The 17,825-nt window shown below is 35.6% G+C and overlaps 1 protein-coding gene and 1 long non-coding RNA gene across 3 annotated transcripts; one reads left to right on the top strand and one right to left on the bottom strand.

The window, feature by feature from the left end:
- Window positions 1–234: 234 nt before the first annotated feature.
- Window positions 235–4,250, top strand: LOC124889235. Its single transcript, XR_007047924.1, has 2 exons — window positions 235–1,065; window positions 3,946–4,250. It is a non-coding gene; the product is annotated as an uncharacterized LOC124889235 (long non-coding RNA).
- LOC107851070 lies at window positions 3,173–14,691 on the bottom strand. Of its 2 annotated transcripts, none has more exons than XM_016695971.2 (6): window positions 14,148–14,691; window positions 9,463–9,814; window positions 4,023–4,107; window positions 3,853–3,939; window positions 3,536–3,766; window positions 3,173–3,458 (listed from the first exon to the last, which is right to left on the bottom strand). In XM_016695971.2, the coding sequence occupies exons 1-6, from the start codon at window positions 14,306–14,308 to the stop codon at window positions 3,382–3,384; spliced, it is 993 nt and encodes a 330-aa protein (XP_016551457.1). In that variant the 5' UTR covers window positions 14,309–14,691; the 3' UTR covers window positions 3,173–3,381. The 2 variants fall into 2 exon arrangements, with proteins under 2 accessions (XP_016551457.1, XP_047256356.1); XM_047400400.1 differs by having other exon boundaries at window positions 9,463–9,808; window positions 14,148–14,632.
- Between the last annotated feature and the right edge of the window lie 3,134 nt (window positions 14,692–17,825).

Raw genomic sequence — 17,825 nt, 5'->3', positions numbered from 1 at the left:
TTAATTTCTTTAGTATTTGTTTTGTTAATATTGTTTAAAATATCTGCTTCGATATTTAGTACATTTTTTTAGTTACAATAACTCATATGATATATATATTTAAGATTACAAAATTGAAGGAGTTTCATAGGAATGGAACTGGAGTTTTAGATTGAATTAATAAACGGATGATTTTTTTTTTTAGATTAATAAACGAAATTTTTACAAAATTAATAAACGGATGAAATTTTTATTTCATAAATTAATTAATAAACTGGAGTTTTACAAAATTAATAAACGGATGAATTTTTTTTTTTAGATCGGAAGTAATGGAGAAAGAGGGATAATTGGATTTTTTGAAAAAATTAAAGAAAAAAGAATTTTTTTCATTTTTTTATCATTAAAAATGTTGATTTGGCATAAAAATACCTCCATCACGCGCGTGATGGAGGTTGAACTCCAATATTTTGCCACATTAGCGTAAAAGGGTCACACGACGTACTAAAAGAACAAGTTTGGGAGTACTTAGGCTAGTAAAACGTGTACATAAATAAAATGTAAAAATTTCAGGGTAATCATACTTCTCTCTTTTTTAAATGAACCTGTAAAAGGAATTTCCTTCTTCAACATTCCAATTGGTTCTCACAATATCCATGAACCCTTCATTTTTTATCCAGAAAGCCAAGAATTTGAAGGGTTTATAAAACTGTTGCTTGTTTTTCTTCATAGTAATCGTCATTGGGGCATATGGTCAGACCCAATTCTGGCCAAGTGCTCCACCTCCACATCTTCAAACCAATCTTGTCATTGTTGATTTATTACTATTCTATTCAATCTCTTAAAAGTACAGTTGGGACCAGCTCTACCATTCCACCATGTGAAGGGGACTTTGAAAACAGTTTCAAAGGGTTCACAAGAGTTCAATAAAAATGCAAACTCCTCATATTCATTTGAAAACAGTTTCAAAGGGTTCACAAGAGTTCAATAAAAATGCAAACTCCTCATATTCATTTGGAAGGACATGAAGACCGCCAATTTTCTCCTCTCCATTCATAATCACATGGAAATCTCCTCCACCAAGCCAAGGTAAAGTAATGGAATTAGCTAGCTGGTGTATAGAATCCCACAAACTCAGTCTTTCTCTTTTAATTCATTTGGCATAGACTAGAGTAGTGTAACAAATGTTGTCAGGGAATGTTAATTTCAAAGTGATCGATTAGTCAGTCAGTAACCACTTCTACCCCAATATTATCCTCTATAACATACTAGATCTTACCATTGTAGTTTCTACCTGTCTGCTCCATACTTAACCTTCTCTTGTACTTACCCATCTGAGTATATCTTTGAAAAGGCTCTAAAAGAGCTATGTAACTGAATTTGTGATGCTTATGAATCATTTGAACTCTATTAAAATCTTGATGACTTTTAACATATCTAATGTCCCATATAAATGCTTTCATCATTGTTTTTGATTAATTTTGGTGGCAGCACCTCTTGTGATTACCCTTGAGGGTAATTTATTTGCTAAGACATCATGCTTTTTGTTCCTCCTTCCTTATCTTGATTTTAGAGAAGTATCAAACTGTTGATAACTTTTATTTCCTTCAATTTTCAACTTCCCCTCCTTGTTGAGTTCCGCTAATTCCTCTATATTCAAATCAAGAGTTACAATAGCATGTAACTTCCTATTTGGTGACAGTTCTTTATTTGAATTCTCCTGATCACTGATTTGATCCAAGTTTAAATTCCCCTAGTCAGTTATCTTCTCCAAATTAGACTCCCATCTTTTCATCAAAATTATCATGGTCATTGTATATTTCCACCTGTTTCCAATCACTTTGTACAGCCTAAATAGGATCAATGTTCATGGGAGCTAATATTGATCTCTTTGGACTAAACCTCATCAATATGCATAAGGTTCATGTCCACTCCTTGATTTTCACCTCGTTTCTCCTAATCTACTCTTTCATTCTATTTTCCTACTTTTAACCCGACACCTGCAGTTCTCTTTTTTTCACACCATCATCTTCTTCTATCACCCCATTTCCTAGATCCAGTAGTTTTAGGAGTGGACTGATTGACTAAAGCAAGTTCTGTTACACCTCCTTTTGGGACATCTACCACCTTGTCTGCCACACCTCCTTTTGGGACATCTACCACCTTGTCTGCCACACCTTCTGTGTTTTTGAACAAATTTTTCAACTTTGTGCCTTGAACAGAGTTTTGATTACTGCTTCCTGGAATTTAGTATTTTTCTGGATGGGAGTACATATTTTTTCACTTTGACTTTGTGGGGCTTTGTTGAACTTCATTTGCATTGATATTCTCCACCTCTTCTGTTTGTGTTGCAAAATTGTTGTGTGTTGATTTCTGTGGCTGTATCAGTTTGCTGATGCAAATCTTGAGAATTGCTTTTCTTACTATCCATTGTGACCACCTTCTTATTTTTAATTTCATCCACACTTATCACCAGCAATCTTTCCACTGGTCAATATCTTCGGAGGAAAAGAAATCCTTTTTTTTTTTGCTATTGTGGAGAACCTACTATCTCACTACCAGTTCTCCATCATGTGCCTTAGTATTTTACACTAAAAACAGTACTTAGGCATATGATCATATTTGAATTTTAACTTGTGTATTCCTACTAGCTCGTGTAGTTTCATTGCAGATCTCCATGTTAACAAATTTAGGAAGGTTGGCTTTGAGGTCCACCAAAACTTTCACTCTAGCACAGTTGGGTCGAGTTTTGTTTATGGTTTCGATGTCCAAATACAACGGTTTGCCCCACAGCTAAGGCAAGTGTAAAGAGGGTTTCTTTAGCAAAGAAAGTTGGAGCTAAGGCAAGTGTAAAGAGGATTTCTTTAACAAAGAAAGTTGGGGCTAGATTAGGGCATTAAATGTTCTCTCTATCAACTCTAGATATAGAGTCATCTATTAAAGGCCGCATCTGAAACGAATATTACTATCCCTATCCTTGATGTAATAGGAGTTCTTAGTCATTACACTTACAAAATCCTCCCATAAGGAACATCTAATTAAAATATGCTTGTTCCTTAATACTCCTAATTGACAAGCACCTTTGACGGCGACTTGTCCAAGCAAACGCTTTCCTTTATTGATCGACAAATCAAATGATTCACCAGACCAACTACGACCATCCATAGGAAGGACATTATGAACCAGAAAGCATAAATAAAATCCAGAAAAAAAAGAACATAATGTTATAAATTGGTTAATGTATCTATGACGAATAATATTCCAGAGCTAATGGAATCAACTAAGTCAAAAAAAAGCACTGGATTGCCACTTCTTTTGTGGGTAAGGGGGAGGGAGAAGGCTCTAGATCAACCACATTACCCTTGTATTAATCATGTCCTAGATGTATGACCAAGAAGAAAGTCATCACAGTTCAATATGAAGAACTTTGTCAAAGCAAAAGGCTAGAATGACTGGTCCAGCCACATCTCCGATAGCGCATCCTGAAAAATTATAATTTGATTACTTCTAGCAAAGTTGCTGTTCGTTATAGATACTGAAAAGCATATTGTGAGCTTACCAATCCACTGGCCAGTTGTAGGGCGAAACATCATTGCCCCTATCCCTGCCCCTATAGAAGCGAAAACAAGAGATGCACCACATCTGACAGTAACTATGGAAATCTTCCTTCCTAGAAGCTTAACTTTTTGTGATCTATCAGGCGTGTCATCATCTTGTTTAGATTTGAAAAATCGCCACATATCAATGCCAACTTGCACAAACCATGATGCCAAAACTCCCAGAGAATGACCTGATCATGTGGGAGATGAAGAATCAAGAATTGTAGCTAGCCTAGGTGAAAAATAAGAGAAGTGTGTTGAACAGATAATGTTAAACCTCTGCATGTTGTTTTTGTAACACTGCAAAAATAGGTCACACTAGACATTCCCCTTTGAGCCTTGCGTGCAGCTGACTTGGGAACATCTGCAGAAATTGAAAAATGCTAGGCTTCCTCAATGTCAATCAGCAAGGACTACAGATTTACGCTTGCAGACAGAAAAGGAAACCTTTAAGAAGCTTCCATGCCATGCGTCGTGAAACATACTGGACAGCCAATCTTTCCAGGACGCGTCTTGTAGTTACAACAGCAGTCTGACAAGAAGATACATAACATTAATTGCACACAATCTTTCAATGTACAATTTCAGAGTGTATAATATGCAAGTTTGAAGCATAAACAGAAAGCACATTTTTTAAAAGTAACAGAAATAAACAGTTATTTTTAATTACTCATACAAAACAGTGTTCCATGAAAAGGTCAAAGGTCAGATGCAACAAAGCAGTTAAGGGAGCGTAATATACTCAGCAGTTATGGGGGTTTTGGCATGTAAATGGTCTCCAAGCTCAATAAAATTAGTTCGTACTGAGAATTATCCAAGCAAGAGAAGATGAGATAAACGAAAGAGAGACTGGCGAACATCTATAGTCTTTTTTGGTATAACAAAAATAAAAAAGGAGGGAAGTTGGAAATACATGTTCAGCACGATACACACTAGTTCAAAGTAATTTCTTTCTTCAAATTTTATTTAGAGAAGAAATGAAAATAATATTTGGAGATAATTTTAAACAAATATTTGCCTCACAATCTAGTCCATTACTTCAACTTCAATTTTAAGTTTGAAAAAGAGGTTTGAAGAGTACTGCGAAATAATGGTCCACTCCCAGACGTCAACTTCTCCAAGTGAATTTCATGTCCAAACAACAACTTCAAGTTTCCAATACTTTGGGTTTCAACTTCAAATACTCCTTTCAAACTTCAACCAAATCATGTCGAAACACGCCTAGTAAAAACCAGCGGCGAGAAGATGCTGTGATATTTACAGAGAACTATCGTCGTTAAGCAAAATTGCAATCTCTGGGCATGTATGTAGGATGAGTCAAAGGTAGCACGTAAGGTTTTCGCATCTTTTACCGGACTTGACACTATAGAGACCCCGCACCTCGAATTTTAGATTAAAAAAGTCACTTGATCTTAGCCAAAAAGCCGAGAAGGGTATCTCTTTTAGATGAAAACAAATCTCCATCTGCCAGTGACGGGGATCAGAAATCCACTATAATTACAAGAAAGTATGATTTTCTTAGAAGTCATCCTGCCATCTTTGGGCAGCCTATCTTCTTGACCAATCAATCTGAACAACTTGAATTGAACAAGTTAGCCACTATATACTGTAAATTACATACTACAACCAGTTCTAGGAGCAGCACATGGAAACACAAAAGCCGAATGAAACAGAAGTGATTATTGGACAAAAGAAGAAGCATAGTGGGTGGATTATGAATGCTTGGAAGCTTGTTACCGGTGATGTGGGACAAGGCTTTGAGGGGGGCGTTGAAGGGATTTATAGTGGGAAATGGCAGCAATCAGAGGCTTTGTGAAGGTATTTGGGTGGTTTATGGAGATCTCAATACTACGAGATATGGCTCCACGAGAAAAAAACAATGTAACACGTACAAGCTCAATGGGTGAATTTTCTAACTGTATAGATGAGCTAGAACTAATTGATTCCCAGCCATTGGGGGACAACACACATGGTTTGCAGACAATCAGGGACACACATTAGGAATAGAGATTCTTGTTTTTGAATTAATGGGATGATGAATTTAGGATGATTAAGCAGGAGACTTTACCGAGACTTTACCAAGAGTATTTTCAGCTCATGTACCTTTACAACTCGTCATACCGAGAAAGGTCAAGATAATATTTCAAATTAAAAAATTGGTGGTTAGGTGGACGGTTTATCGAAAAAGACAGAATGGTGGGAGTATTTCCAGAATGTCGGAACACCAGACTTTGTCCTATCTAAAACATTACAGCCGATGACGTAGAAACTTCGAAACTGGAATAAACACAACTATGGAAGTTTGGATTCAGAAATAATGAGCTGCTTACACAGCAAATTCAACAGGGACGGAGCAGGAAAATCACATTCTCCATGATGAAGATTTGATGCTCAGAGCTAACATACTAATGGAAGTAGAAGAGATTGAGACATGGAGGCAAAAATCAAGGAATTTGTCGCCAAAGCAAGGGGATAAAAATATAAATTTTTCCATAAAACCGCAAATGCGCCTAGAAGGGTTAACCATATTGGTGAAGTTGGTAGTTAATGGTTAAATGGAGGAGGATCCAGAAGAAATCAAGATGAACATTCTTGAGAATTACCAGAATCTTTCTTCAGAAAGTGAAGAGTGGAGACATGGATTTCAGTTGAGAAATTATTCCAGAATCAGCAGAGAGGAAGAGATCTGACTCAAAAAAAAAAAAAGAAGATGAAATTTGGATATCACCAAACAATGAGCAAGTGATAAAGCACCGGATTCGGATGGATTTGCCCTGGAATAATATCAGAGTTGCTGGACAGTGATCAGAGCAGACAATGGCAGCTTTGGAGGTTTCCTTACCATTGCCATGAGAGGTTTCTAAAATGTAACAACGCTACCAACATAGCATTAATTCCCAAAAAGAATGATGTGGTGGATCTACGACTTTAGGCCAATAAGCTTAATTGGCAGCTTTTATAAGATCATCTCGAAATTATTGACTACAAGGAGTGTCGTGAAAGGCGATTGCCTCGTCGCCAATAGCGAGAGATGAGGCAACACAAGCCTGTGTCGGCTTTAAGCATCGTGTCGATGGCAACTCGAGGAGGCGATGACATGTAGAGAAAGGCATCGCCTTTAAAATTAGTGTTTTAATATATAAAGGGTAATTTTAGGGTTTTCTGTCCATATTTGCACACTTCATTGACTGCTGCGACTTCTCCGACTACTCGAGCCATAATTAACTGTACATATTGTTTTTCTTCTGCTTCTGATTTCTTCTTCTACTTTCTCTTCTTCTGATTTTTTTCTTCATCTTTCTTCTTCTGATTTCTTTTCCGGCAACAATACTCTGTTTTTCTTTTCCTTCTTCTTCTGTTTTTTTTTCTCACAGTGACGCAGTCCGTCACTGTTTCTGAACTTAAAGTTTTAAAACTTTTTTCTAGTTTAATACTTCAGTTACATTGTTTAAAATATACTAATTAATACCGTATTGTTTTGTATTGAAGGGGCATTCGTATTGAAGGGGCACGGATGCCCCTGTTCGTAGGAGTGAGAGGTTGGCCTTGGATGGTTTCAAGCGAGGGAAGGGTAGACCGAAGAAGTACTGGAGAGACGTAATTAGTTGTGACATGGAGCAGTTACAGCTTCCTGAGGACATGACCCTTGATAGAAAAGTATGAAGGAAAAACATTAGGGTAGAGGGATAATGTCTAGTGGTGGGGAAAGGGGGTCCATTGTCTGTTTGTGTACTTTATTGTTGTGTTATTTTATTCCTGTTGCACGCTTTTGACGTTTTTGTCCTTTGTCTTTTTTTCTTGAACCGGGGGTCTATCGGAAACAGCCTCTCTACTTCCCGGGAGGTAGTGGTATGGACTACGTACATTTTACCCTCCCCAGACCCCACTAGGTGGGAATATACTGGGTTTGCTGTTGTTGTTGTTGTATTGTTTTGTATTGAAATATTTGCTAATATGTTATTGCTATTGAGATTTTGATTATTTATATATGCAATCAAATATTTTAATTTTTTGGTATTAATTGGCGCCACACTTCAAAAAGATGAGCACCTCGCCGCTCTAACACTGACTAGAAGACTCGGTGATAATTCCTAAACTGGTGGAAAATGCTCAAATGGACTTTATTAACGCCTGTGAGTGTGACGCTGAGGTTGCATAACTGAATAATTTAAAAATGATTCTGGTAATATTTGAATCTGTTTCTGGATGGCTATTAATTGTTTAAAAAAGTATATTGTATCCTTTAAATTAGTCTGCAAACTATATTAGATTGATCGGAACTCTGGGTTGTCAGTTAGGTACTTCCAACAGCTTATTTGGATTTTCCACTGGGTGCTAAAAACAAAGCGGACAGCATTTGAGAAGGTGATGGAGAGATGTAAAGAGATATTAGCAAAGTTCGAAGAAGCAATATCTTTCATTAGGAGGAAGATTGACTCTTATTAGACTCACTTCCTACATATGTGATGTCCCTGTTCTCACTGCCTATCAAGATGAAAAGAATTGATACGCTTAGTAAGAACTTTTTATGGCAAGGAAATTAAGGAACGGAAAATCTTCAACCATGTAAGTTGGAGCACTATTATTAAGAAAAAGAAAGATGGTGACTTGGGCGTTAAAAACCTCTGATTACACAACAGGAGCTTGCTAATGAAGTGGCTCTGAAGATTTAACACAGACAGAACTATGGGTGGGTGTACTCAAAAAAAGTATTGAGTTCCAAATATGTAAAAAAACATCTTATGAAATTTCTGTTTGGAGAAGTATCAGATTAATGTGGCCTAGTTTCATATCTAAAATTGAATTCATAATTGGCAATGGAGAGAAAAACTCATTTGGACTGGATAATTGGCTGGTCGTGGACTTCTGAGGGACCTCTTCCCTGATTTCTTTATTCTAGCAATGTGGCCTAGTGGTTCAATGAAGTTGGGTTGAACACCATAAGGTCTCAGGTTCAATTCTCAACAGAGACGAACCACTAGGCGATTTCTTCCTATCTGTTCTAGCCTTGGTGGACACGGTTACCCGGTACCTGTTGCTAGTGAGAGGTGGCAGGTATCCCGTGGAATTAGTCAAAGGTACACGCAAGTTGTCCTGGACACCACGTTTATCCAAAAAAAAAAAAAAAATCAGTAAGTTCTTGCTACAAAGATCTAACAAAGGTGGATAGTCCTGAAAATGTTTGGCAATGGAAACAAATTGGAGGTCAAAAATTCCACTCAAGGTTGATTGCTTCACATGGATAGTGTTTAATGAAGCTCGTCTTACCCATAAGAATATACAAAAAAGAGTGGTATTACTTTAACTAGCAAATGTTTTTTTCTGTGGAAGAGAAACAGAGATACCAATCACTTAACTCTGCGCTGCCAAGTTACCACCCAACCGTGGCAGCTCTTCATGAATATGATTGCTTTGCAGTGGGTTGTCAACAGGGGATTTGCTGAGGTGCTAGAACAGAAACTGAGTCAGGAAGAGAAATCTATTATGGTGGACTACTATACCAGCATGCATATGATGGACTATTTGACCCAGAGAAAAAGTAGATGTTTGAAGACAATGTTAACTCCATTCAAAAGATAAAGGCCAATTGTATATTTTTGGTATGCTGTTGGTGTAGAATAGAATATGTAAATGAAGCTGAAATAGTTTTACAGGTGATAAGAGTCTTTTACTGGATTAGCATCAGTACTTTGCTTCTTTCTTTTTCTTTTTCGCTACTCTGCTGATATTGTACAATGGCTACGGCACAATCTTTGTGCTGGTTTTTATTTATAAGATCTCCTTACCATTTCAAAAAGAAATTTGGAAGTGGTTTTCATTTTACTGGACCAAGCATGAAGCCATAAGTGACAAGCACATTGCATGGAGGGGGGGAATCAAATCTTACCTCACGACCAATCTGTTTCACTGATTTCTTGAAAGGAGTCACCAAATCAACACGACAATATTCATCAGTATCCTTTAGGAAATCTTCATCATCCTCATCCTCCATGTTAGCACGAGGCTCTAGAAGAGGTAAATAAAATAGTAGGAAAGATCTCAAGGAGGTCAGTGCAAGATTCCTCCACATAAATGCTGAGAATAAAGGTTTTAACTCAAGGTTGTATTGTTTGGTACTGTGCTTCAATGCATCATACTGAAACTTAATCATTGATTCACTTTGTATGCTAGTGCTAGAAATATAATCTTCAGAAAAGCCCGCGCCAGCATCGCAAAATGCAACTCGCCCTGCACTGTTACTGTCAAAACAACACATAGTCAAGCTTTTGCTGATAGTAGAAACAAATAAGCGTCTTATGAGAAAAGATGGGAATAAACATAATGAAAAATGGCATACACTTGGGTCTCTGTTCCAGTATGGCAAAACTAAATTATATAAACCGCTGAGGAATAACTAGCCAGCTACACCCACCCTCTCTGACTTATTAGAAGTACCCATATTTGCAGGCAGTTGGTGGTTCGAAGATATATACACTATTAATATGAGAATTACAGTTTTCTTTATGAAAAATCCTTCTAATGAGGACTAAAGTTATCAAATTTATAATGAATTCCATCAAAAATGAATAGAGGTTGAACCAGAAAAGACTTGTGGATAAAGAAGACCTCCTTAAATCAAAATCTTAAGCAAAATAAGTCCAAATATCACATTTTATTTCTTGTTGAGTTAACAGTCAAACCCAAACTGACACACAGTAGGATGGAGTGGGTCCTATATTTTCTTCACATTCACCCTAAATTAAACTTCCATATGGCAACACTTAAAGATAAGGGGACTTTTTTTAATAAAAAGACTTAAATCTAGTGAAGGAGGAATGTAATTGGCTGATAAAGGACATCTCCACCATTTGGCCAAGCATCCTCTTCTTTTCTTGGGATGGAAACTGATAGAACCGTATTAGTCATAAAGGAGATGGTATAGTAGTTGAGAAATGGGAGTACCAACTACAGCACTTAGTGTGAACCTATCTACTCTAGCCTTGGTGGGCAGGATTATGTTGGCTTCCCAGTAAAATGAGGTGCAGGCAAAGCTAGCCCAAGCACCACTTGATCTGTTTCAAAAAAGAGTTTAACCATCTCATTGAACAGAAAAATGAAGAAATTCTAGTGGTCAGCAAGGTCAGATGACCAACTCAATGAACAACTGACAAATAAGACAGGTGTTATGAGTAATGGTAGGGACTACTTATGGAACTAAGACTCTGAATAGTAAGATATCTCAGACAGAATTCACAAGGAAGATGATAATATCGACTACGGTTCGTAGGAGGAGAATAGATTAATACAATGTTTGGATAGATTGTATCGTTTTCCATATTTTCATAACATCTCAACCAATAATTTGAAGGATAAACCTACTCGAAAAGTAGAGTACAGGGTAGGGCTACTATAAAAAGGTAGGATAAAGGATAAAATAAGATTATTAAATAATAACAAAAAGTAAAATGAGAAAAAAAAAAAAGGTAACGACGCGATTCCACCAAATCGGTCGGTACATAAAGTGGGACTTTTCATCATTACCTAACCATGGAACTTAACGATACAATACAATAAAAATTAAGTAACAATCAAAACAAACATGGTATTGGCAGTAATAGTACAATACAATATGATGGGTAACAACCATCCAAACACACTGTAAAGGTGTGAAGAAATCGCATGGTGGGGAGTACACATGGAACTAAGACACTGAATAGTAAGATATTCCCAGACAGATTTCACCAGGAAGAAGAGGATATAGACAACGGTTCCTAGGAGGAAAATAGATTAAAGGTTTGGAAGAAATCGTATGGAAATTGCAGCCATACATATACAAAACCAATGTCGACAAGAAAAAGTTCAACCTTTCAAGGACTCTAAGTGGTGAACATCATAGTAAAAATGTGATAAAACAAGGGAGACATCTAGAAAATACAAAAGAGAGGCATCCATGGATAGAAAGAAGGAACTTAGCTCAACAGCTTAAGAGACAACAAAACATCAATAATGAGAATATGGAGAGAACACCTCCACAATAGTGAGTTCCATTGCTGCTTAGTCGCTGCACGCATTTAACTTGTTGTATAGGGTTGTCGCCGCAACCTAAGTTGCATGGACTCGGGTGCGGGTATCCGAGACGGCTGCAGATCCGCGAGTCAAATTCGTCAAAATTTAAAATTTAAGATTAGGGGGTGCGAATCTGATTATGGATACGGGTGCGGGGATTCGGCAAAAAAAAAAATTAAATATTATAAATATAGAGTTATAAAGACAATTTTGGACTTTTTCCATATTTAAACAGCCATTTCAATTTACTTTTTCCTATGTGTCAAGGAAACTTTATTCCTAAAAAAATATTCTATACTTTTTTCACTTTTAAGGTAATTTCTTTTAGTTACTTTTTAAATTAGTAGTATTATTTTTTTTATATAGAAAAAGAGTAAATTCTTTTCAATTAGGAGTAGTATTTGGAAAGTCAAACACTCAACAGATCTAAATGAATTATGTAACCTTTTTAATAAAATTTATTTTTCAAAACATATAATTATTAAAGATATGACCACTCAACAATCAACACTGACAATCCACAGATCTGAGCATTCTACCATTTTCTCTTTACTCCCCATCGAAACGTTGAAATTTCAACGGTCATAACCCTTCCATCAACGACAACAATAAAAGTCACCGATTTTCTCATGACGGCGACAACAATCACAGTCGCCGATTTTCTCACGATGATGACAACAACAATTACAGTCACTGGTTTCTCCCTTTCGACAACGAAGCCAATTTTCTTATTGATGTTGGTCAACGTCTTCGGATTCGTTTGACCGAATCCGAGACGAATCCCGCGCCAGCGTCCGCATCAGTGTCGCGTCAGGACGGGTTCGACGGCATAACCACCAGGTCCGAGCAACATAGGCCGCAACACGAGGGATTTCTATGGGTTACTTATGCAATTCAAAATCATTATATATGGATTGTCTTTTGCTACATAATGAATGGGTTACAACCTGAGGCCTCAAGTTCTTTCTTACCAATCAAAAAGATTGTGAATTCTGTAAAGAAGCACAAACTATGAACTTCTCAATCTATTAGCTCTGGGAATACAACATAGTGAATTTTCCACCCAATAAAGACCGCTCTACCTTTCTATGAATGCTCCAACTATTGGAAAAGAATACATTCCAATACATATAAATGCACACGTGATAAATGTTCACATTATAAGTGAAAGTTAAGGGAATAAAGGAGGCTGAACAATCAGCAGCGTCAGCATCAATGAACAATTGAACACTGAATAGAGAGTTACTATCAACGTATGCAATTACAAATGACATCATAACCAATATTACTCCTATGCAATTACAAATGACATCATAACCAATATTACTCATATGCAATTACAAATGACATCATAACCAATATTACTCATATGCAATTACAAATGACATCATAACCAATATTACTCTTTAAGAAAATCGATGTCATTGAGGAAAAAAAATGCAACCCAATGCACTAAGCTCCTTCTATGTGCAGGGTCTCGGGAAGGACCCGACCACAAGGATCTATTGTACACAATCTCACCTTACATTTATGCAAGGGGATTTTTCCAAGGTCTGAACCTTGGAAACAAACTCCTGAGCCCACATTATCCAATCTGACTTGAGAATTAGAACTTAATATGTCATGAACAAAAGGATTCCCCAAGGCTTTTATCTAGTGACAGGAATGCAACGCGTGATGTGCCTTCATGTGTAGGTTAGGTGCATGCCACGGGAGCCTGGTACTTAGGTGGAGAAGGGTAGAGAGGAGGGCTGAATATCCTCCGAGATAGGAATCGTGCACCACTAGCCCTTGGGATTTCTTGGTTATCAGAAAAAGCATACATAAAAGCACTTGATCTTGTCACATTCAATCACAACCTAAAATCCCCTAACAAGGCAAACCAGCACAAGTTCTGCAAAACACGATTGCCTCCACAAATTGAACTATGGATAGAGCCAAATAAACAAGGAATACAATCACAACTAACATTCTTTCTTTAATCATCACGTTTTCATCAAGTGGAAAAAGGACTAAATTTACGAACAAATTTCACATTGCCAATCTGGCTTCAAAATATTAGAACTTAACACGACAAACACAAAATAATTCAGATTTAATTCATTACAACGCTTTCCAAAAACAACTATAAGACTCAGAACATTACCAAATACTCCCTCCATTCCTTTTTATATGCTCCTTCTGAGTTGGGCACACCCCTTAATAAAGTCTCAGTTCAAGAAAATTAAAAATAATTTTACCAATATACCCTTACTTAAATAAGTGCTCCTTAATCTTTCAAAATTAATTAATGGTCTTGGTAATTTGAACAAGGGCATATTAGGAAAATTTTGATCAACTATTCTTGAAAGATTAAAGGAGCACTTATTTAACAATATAAGCACAACCAAAAGGAGCATATAAAAAGGAATGGCGGGAGTGCAATATAATATCACTCCTTTAAAACGCCTAATTATGCACATACACTAACAGCATGAACAATGCAACATGGACACAAAATAAACATAGCAAAGAATATATGCGTACCAAAAAAAAGCCCTAGCAGCAAAAGGGTAATTAGCAGCAAAAGAAGCAGCAGCACTTGAGGCAGCGAGCTTGGCTGAGAAGACACCATAAGAACTAAGGGTTTGACCAGTAAAGCTTGGATTTTTCCTTAGGAGATCCAATAGTATAGATATTCCCGCCATTGAAGAGGTTATCAAGAAACTTCAAGAAATTAAGAAAGCATATTTTTTTATTTTAGATTTACTAATCAAGATTCAACACCATAACCAAACTTGTTGATTTAAACAACAGTCTCAGTTTATAATTGTCTTTTTCGGCACAAAATAGATGGAAGGAGTGAGTGAATTATATTTTCGGGTACCGGGTTGGATCCGACAAGAATCTTGGCGATCGATTTGACTGTCCGAGGTAGCAAGAAAGTACATATAAAGAGGAAGAGGACGCGTTTGTCTGAAGTTGGAGTTTGTTGCAAGGAGGCGCTACCCATTCATAAAACGTGAAAGGACCAAATATAAATTAAAGATCAAACGGTCAAAAATATCAGGAACCCAAATACAGATGCTTTAGATATTTGACTCAATAAGAAATATTTTTAAATAATAATTTTTCTTATTTTATAAATATAGTATAAGTATAATTTTGCTCCTTTATACCTTAAATATATTTTTAAAATTCTTTATATTTATTTGTCTTTCAAATTTTATTTTTTATTACTTTACTTTTTTTCCTTTAATTTTATTATTCTATTTTTTTATCTATTTTATTTTTTCTTTAATTTTCTTATTCTATTTTTTATTTCTTTCTTTAATTTTATTTTCATGTTTTAATTCATTTGTCCCAACCTTTATTTTTTTCTCGAGTATTATCTATTTCTTTTTTAATTCATTTGTCTTTAATCTTTATTTTACTTTTATTTTTTATTTTTATTAGTTCTCTTTTTTTTCCCTCATTTTTCTCAAAATTTATTTTTATTTTTTCGTCTAATTTTTTATTTTCTCAAATTTTTTAATTTTTTGCTTTTTTCTTAATCTTTATTTTTTCTTACCTTTTTTTTCAGTTCTCTTTTTTTGCCTCATTTTTCTCAAACTCTATTTTTATTTTTCTCTCATTTTTATTTTTCTCAATTTTTTTAATTCTTCGCTTTTCTCTTGGGGTGTGTTTGGTACGATGGAAAATGTTTTCTTGAAAAATTTTTTCCTGAAAAATAAGTTGGTTTTCTACTTATTTTTTTATGTTTAGTTGTTGACTGAAAAATATTTTTAGAAAAATATTTTATGGTGTTTGGTTGGTGAGTAGCGACTATTTCTTAGAAAAATATTTTCTAGTATTTGATAGTGAGTGAAAAAATATTCTTTTAGAAAATACTACTAACTGTTAAGTAGTATATCAGTGCCTCTAACAATTCAACAATTTGTAAGAACTAATTTAAGCATAACAAATAATATCAATATCGAATACTAAAATATTACAATCACTAAATTTAAACAACTATCAATTAGCAACTATAGGAGACACATTTTAATATTTTGTCAGGACAATCTCAAGATACTACAATCAATAGAAATATAACGGAACGACAAGCTTATTCAACCTCGTGAAACATGTTACATCGATGATAAAATGAAATATGCAATTAGCAAAAGTAACATAGGTAAGTCTTCCTCTATGTATATGAAAATAACAATACATTCAACAAACATTGAAAATGAAAAAAATCGGGCTTCACTATTTTTATTTCAAGTATTGAAAAGTTGAAGCAAAGCACAGTGAAAAATATTTTCGAGTAATGTAAATATTTAAGAAATGTGAATTTTTTTTGTCATGTGAATATGAGTGTTGTTGGGGTGGGGAAGAGGGGTGGGGGTGGGGTCATAAGTCACATTTATCATTTTCTGGAAAATTACTTCCCTTGGCCCATGAAGGAAGTCATTTTCCCTCAAATTGAGGAAAATGAGTTGTTGTGGAAAATGTTTTCCAAACATTTTGTTGCAACCAAACAAGGGAAAATAGGAAAACATTTTCCATCATACCAAACACACCCTTGATCTTCATTCTTTCTTTCCATTTTTTCTCAATCTTTTTTTTTCTCTATTTTGTCTGATCGTTTTTTTCCTCAACTTTTATTATATTTTTCTAATAAATAAAAAATTAGATAATCAGCAAAGGTATCTTCTTTTTTTGACATCAAAGCAAATTTAAGAGCATGAATTATTGTTTCGAAGTTCTTTAAAAATTCTTGAGATAAGTCGCGTCTCTAAGGCGAGAGTTGTAGAATATCTCATAAATAAAGGCATAATGTGGTAGTGTCAACTTTTGTCTGTGGGACATAATTTATTAGTTGAAAGTCCTTGAGCTAAGTCTTACCTCTAAGGCAAGAGTTATAGAACATCCCATAAATAAAGACATAACGTGGTAGTGTCAACTCTTGTCTGTGGGGCATAATTTATAGTTTGAAAGTCTTTAATCTAAGTCTTGCCTCTAAGTCAAGAGTTGTAGAACATCTCATAGATGAAGACAAAACGTGGTAGTGTCAGCTTTTGCCCGTGGGGCATAATTTGTAGTTTGAAAGTCCTTGAGCTAAGTGTTGCCTCTAAGGCAATAGTTGTAGTGCATCTCATAAATAAAAATATAACGTGGTAGAGTCAACTCTTGCCCATGGGGCATAATTTATAGTTTGAAAGTCCTTGAGCTAAGTTTTGCCTCTAAGGCAATAGTTGAAGAACATCCCATAAATGAAAACATAACATGGTATTTTCAACTCTTGTCCGTGGGGCATAATTTATTGTTTGAAAATCCTTGAGCTAATTAAGTCTTGCCTCTAAGGCAATAGTTGTAGGACATCTCATAAATAAAAACATAATGTGGTAAAGTCAACTCTTGCTCGTGGAACATAATTTGTAGTTTGAAAGTCCTTGAGCCAAGTCTTGCCTCTAAGGCAATAGTTGTAGAACATGTCATAAATGAAAATATAACGTGGTAGATTTAACTCTTGCCCGTGAGGCATAATTTGTAGTTTGAAAGTCCTTGAGTCAAGTCTTTCCTCTAAGGCAAGAGTTGTAGAACATCTCATAAATGAAAACATAATATGATAGAGTCAACTTTTGTCCGTAGGGCATAATTTATAGTTTGAAAGTCCTTGAGCTAAGTCTTGCCTCTAAGACAATAGTTGTAGAATATCCCATAAATAAAGACATAACGCGGTAGTGTCAATTCTTGCTCGTGGGGCATAATTTGTTGTTTGAAAGTTTTTGAGCTAATTAAGTCTTGCCTCTAAGGCAATAGTTGTAGAACATTCCATAAATGAAAACATAACATGGTAGATTCAACTCTTGCTCGTGGGACATAATTTGTTTTTTGAAAGTCCCTGAGCTAAGTCTTGCCTCTAAGATAATAGTTGTAGAACATCTCATAAATCAAAATACAATGTGGTAGTGTCGACTCTTGCCCATGAAACATAACTTGTTGTTTGAAAGTGCTTGAGCTAAGTCTTGCCTCTAAGGCAACAGTTGTAGAGCATCTCATAAATGAAAACATAATATGGTGGAGTCAACTTTTGCCTGTGGGATATAATTTGTTGTTTGAAAGTCCCTGAGCTAAGTTTTTCCTCTAAGGGAAGAGTTATAAAACATTTCATAAATCAAAATACATTGTAGTAGTGTCGACTCTTGCCCATGAATCATAACTTATTGTTTGAAAGTC

Source organism: Capsicum annuum, chromosome 12 (genome assembly GCF_002878395.1).
Source record: "Capsicum annuum cultivar UCD-10X-F1 chromosome 12, UCD10Xv1.1, whole genome shotgun sequence".
In the NCBI taxonomy this organism is placed as follows: domain Eukaryota; kingdom Viridiplantae; phylum Streptophyta; class Magnoliopsida; order Solanales; family Solanaceae; genus Capsicum; species Capsicum annuum.
This window is presented reverse-complemented; position numbering and strand designations above follow the sequence as displayed.

Excerpts from the sequence above, each read along its gene's own strand:
- LOC107851070 (XM_016695971.2), bottom strand. The coding sequence starts at position 14,308 with ATGGCGGGAATATCTATACTATTGGATCTCCTAAGGAAAAATCCAAGC. Across the intron at positions 4,108-9,462 it reads TGAAACAGATTGGTCGTGAG|ACTGCTGTTGTAACTACAAG; the intron begins GTAAGATTTGAT and ends TCTTCTTGTCAG. Across the intron at positions 3,767-3,852 it reads TACAAAAACAACATGCAGAG|GTCATTCTCTGGGAGTTTTG; the intron begins GTTTAACATTAT and ends CCACATGATCAG.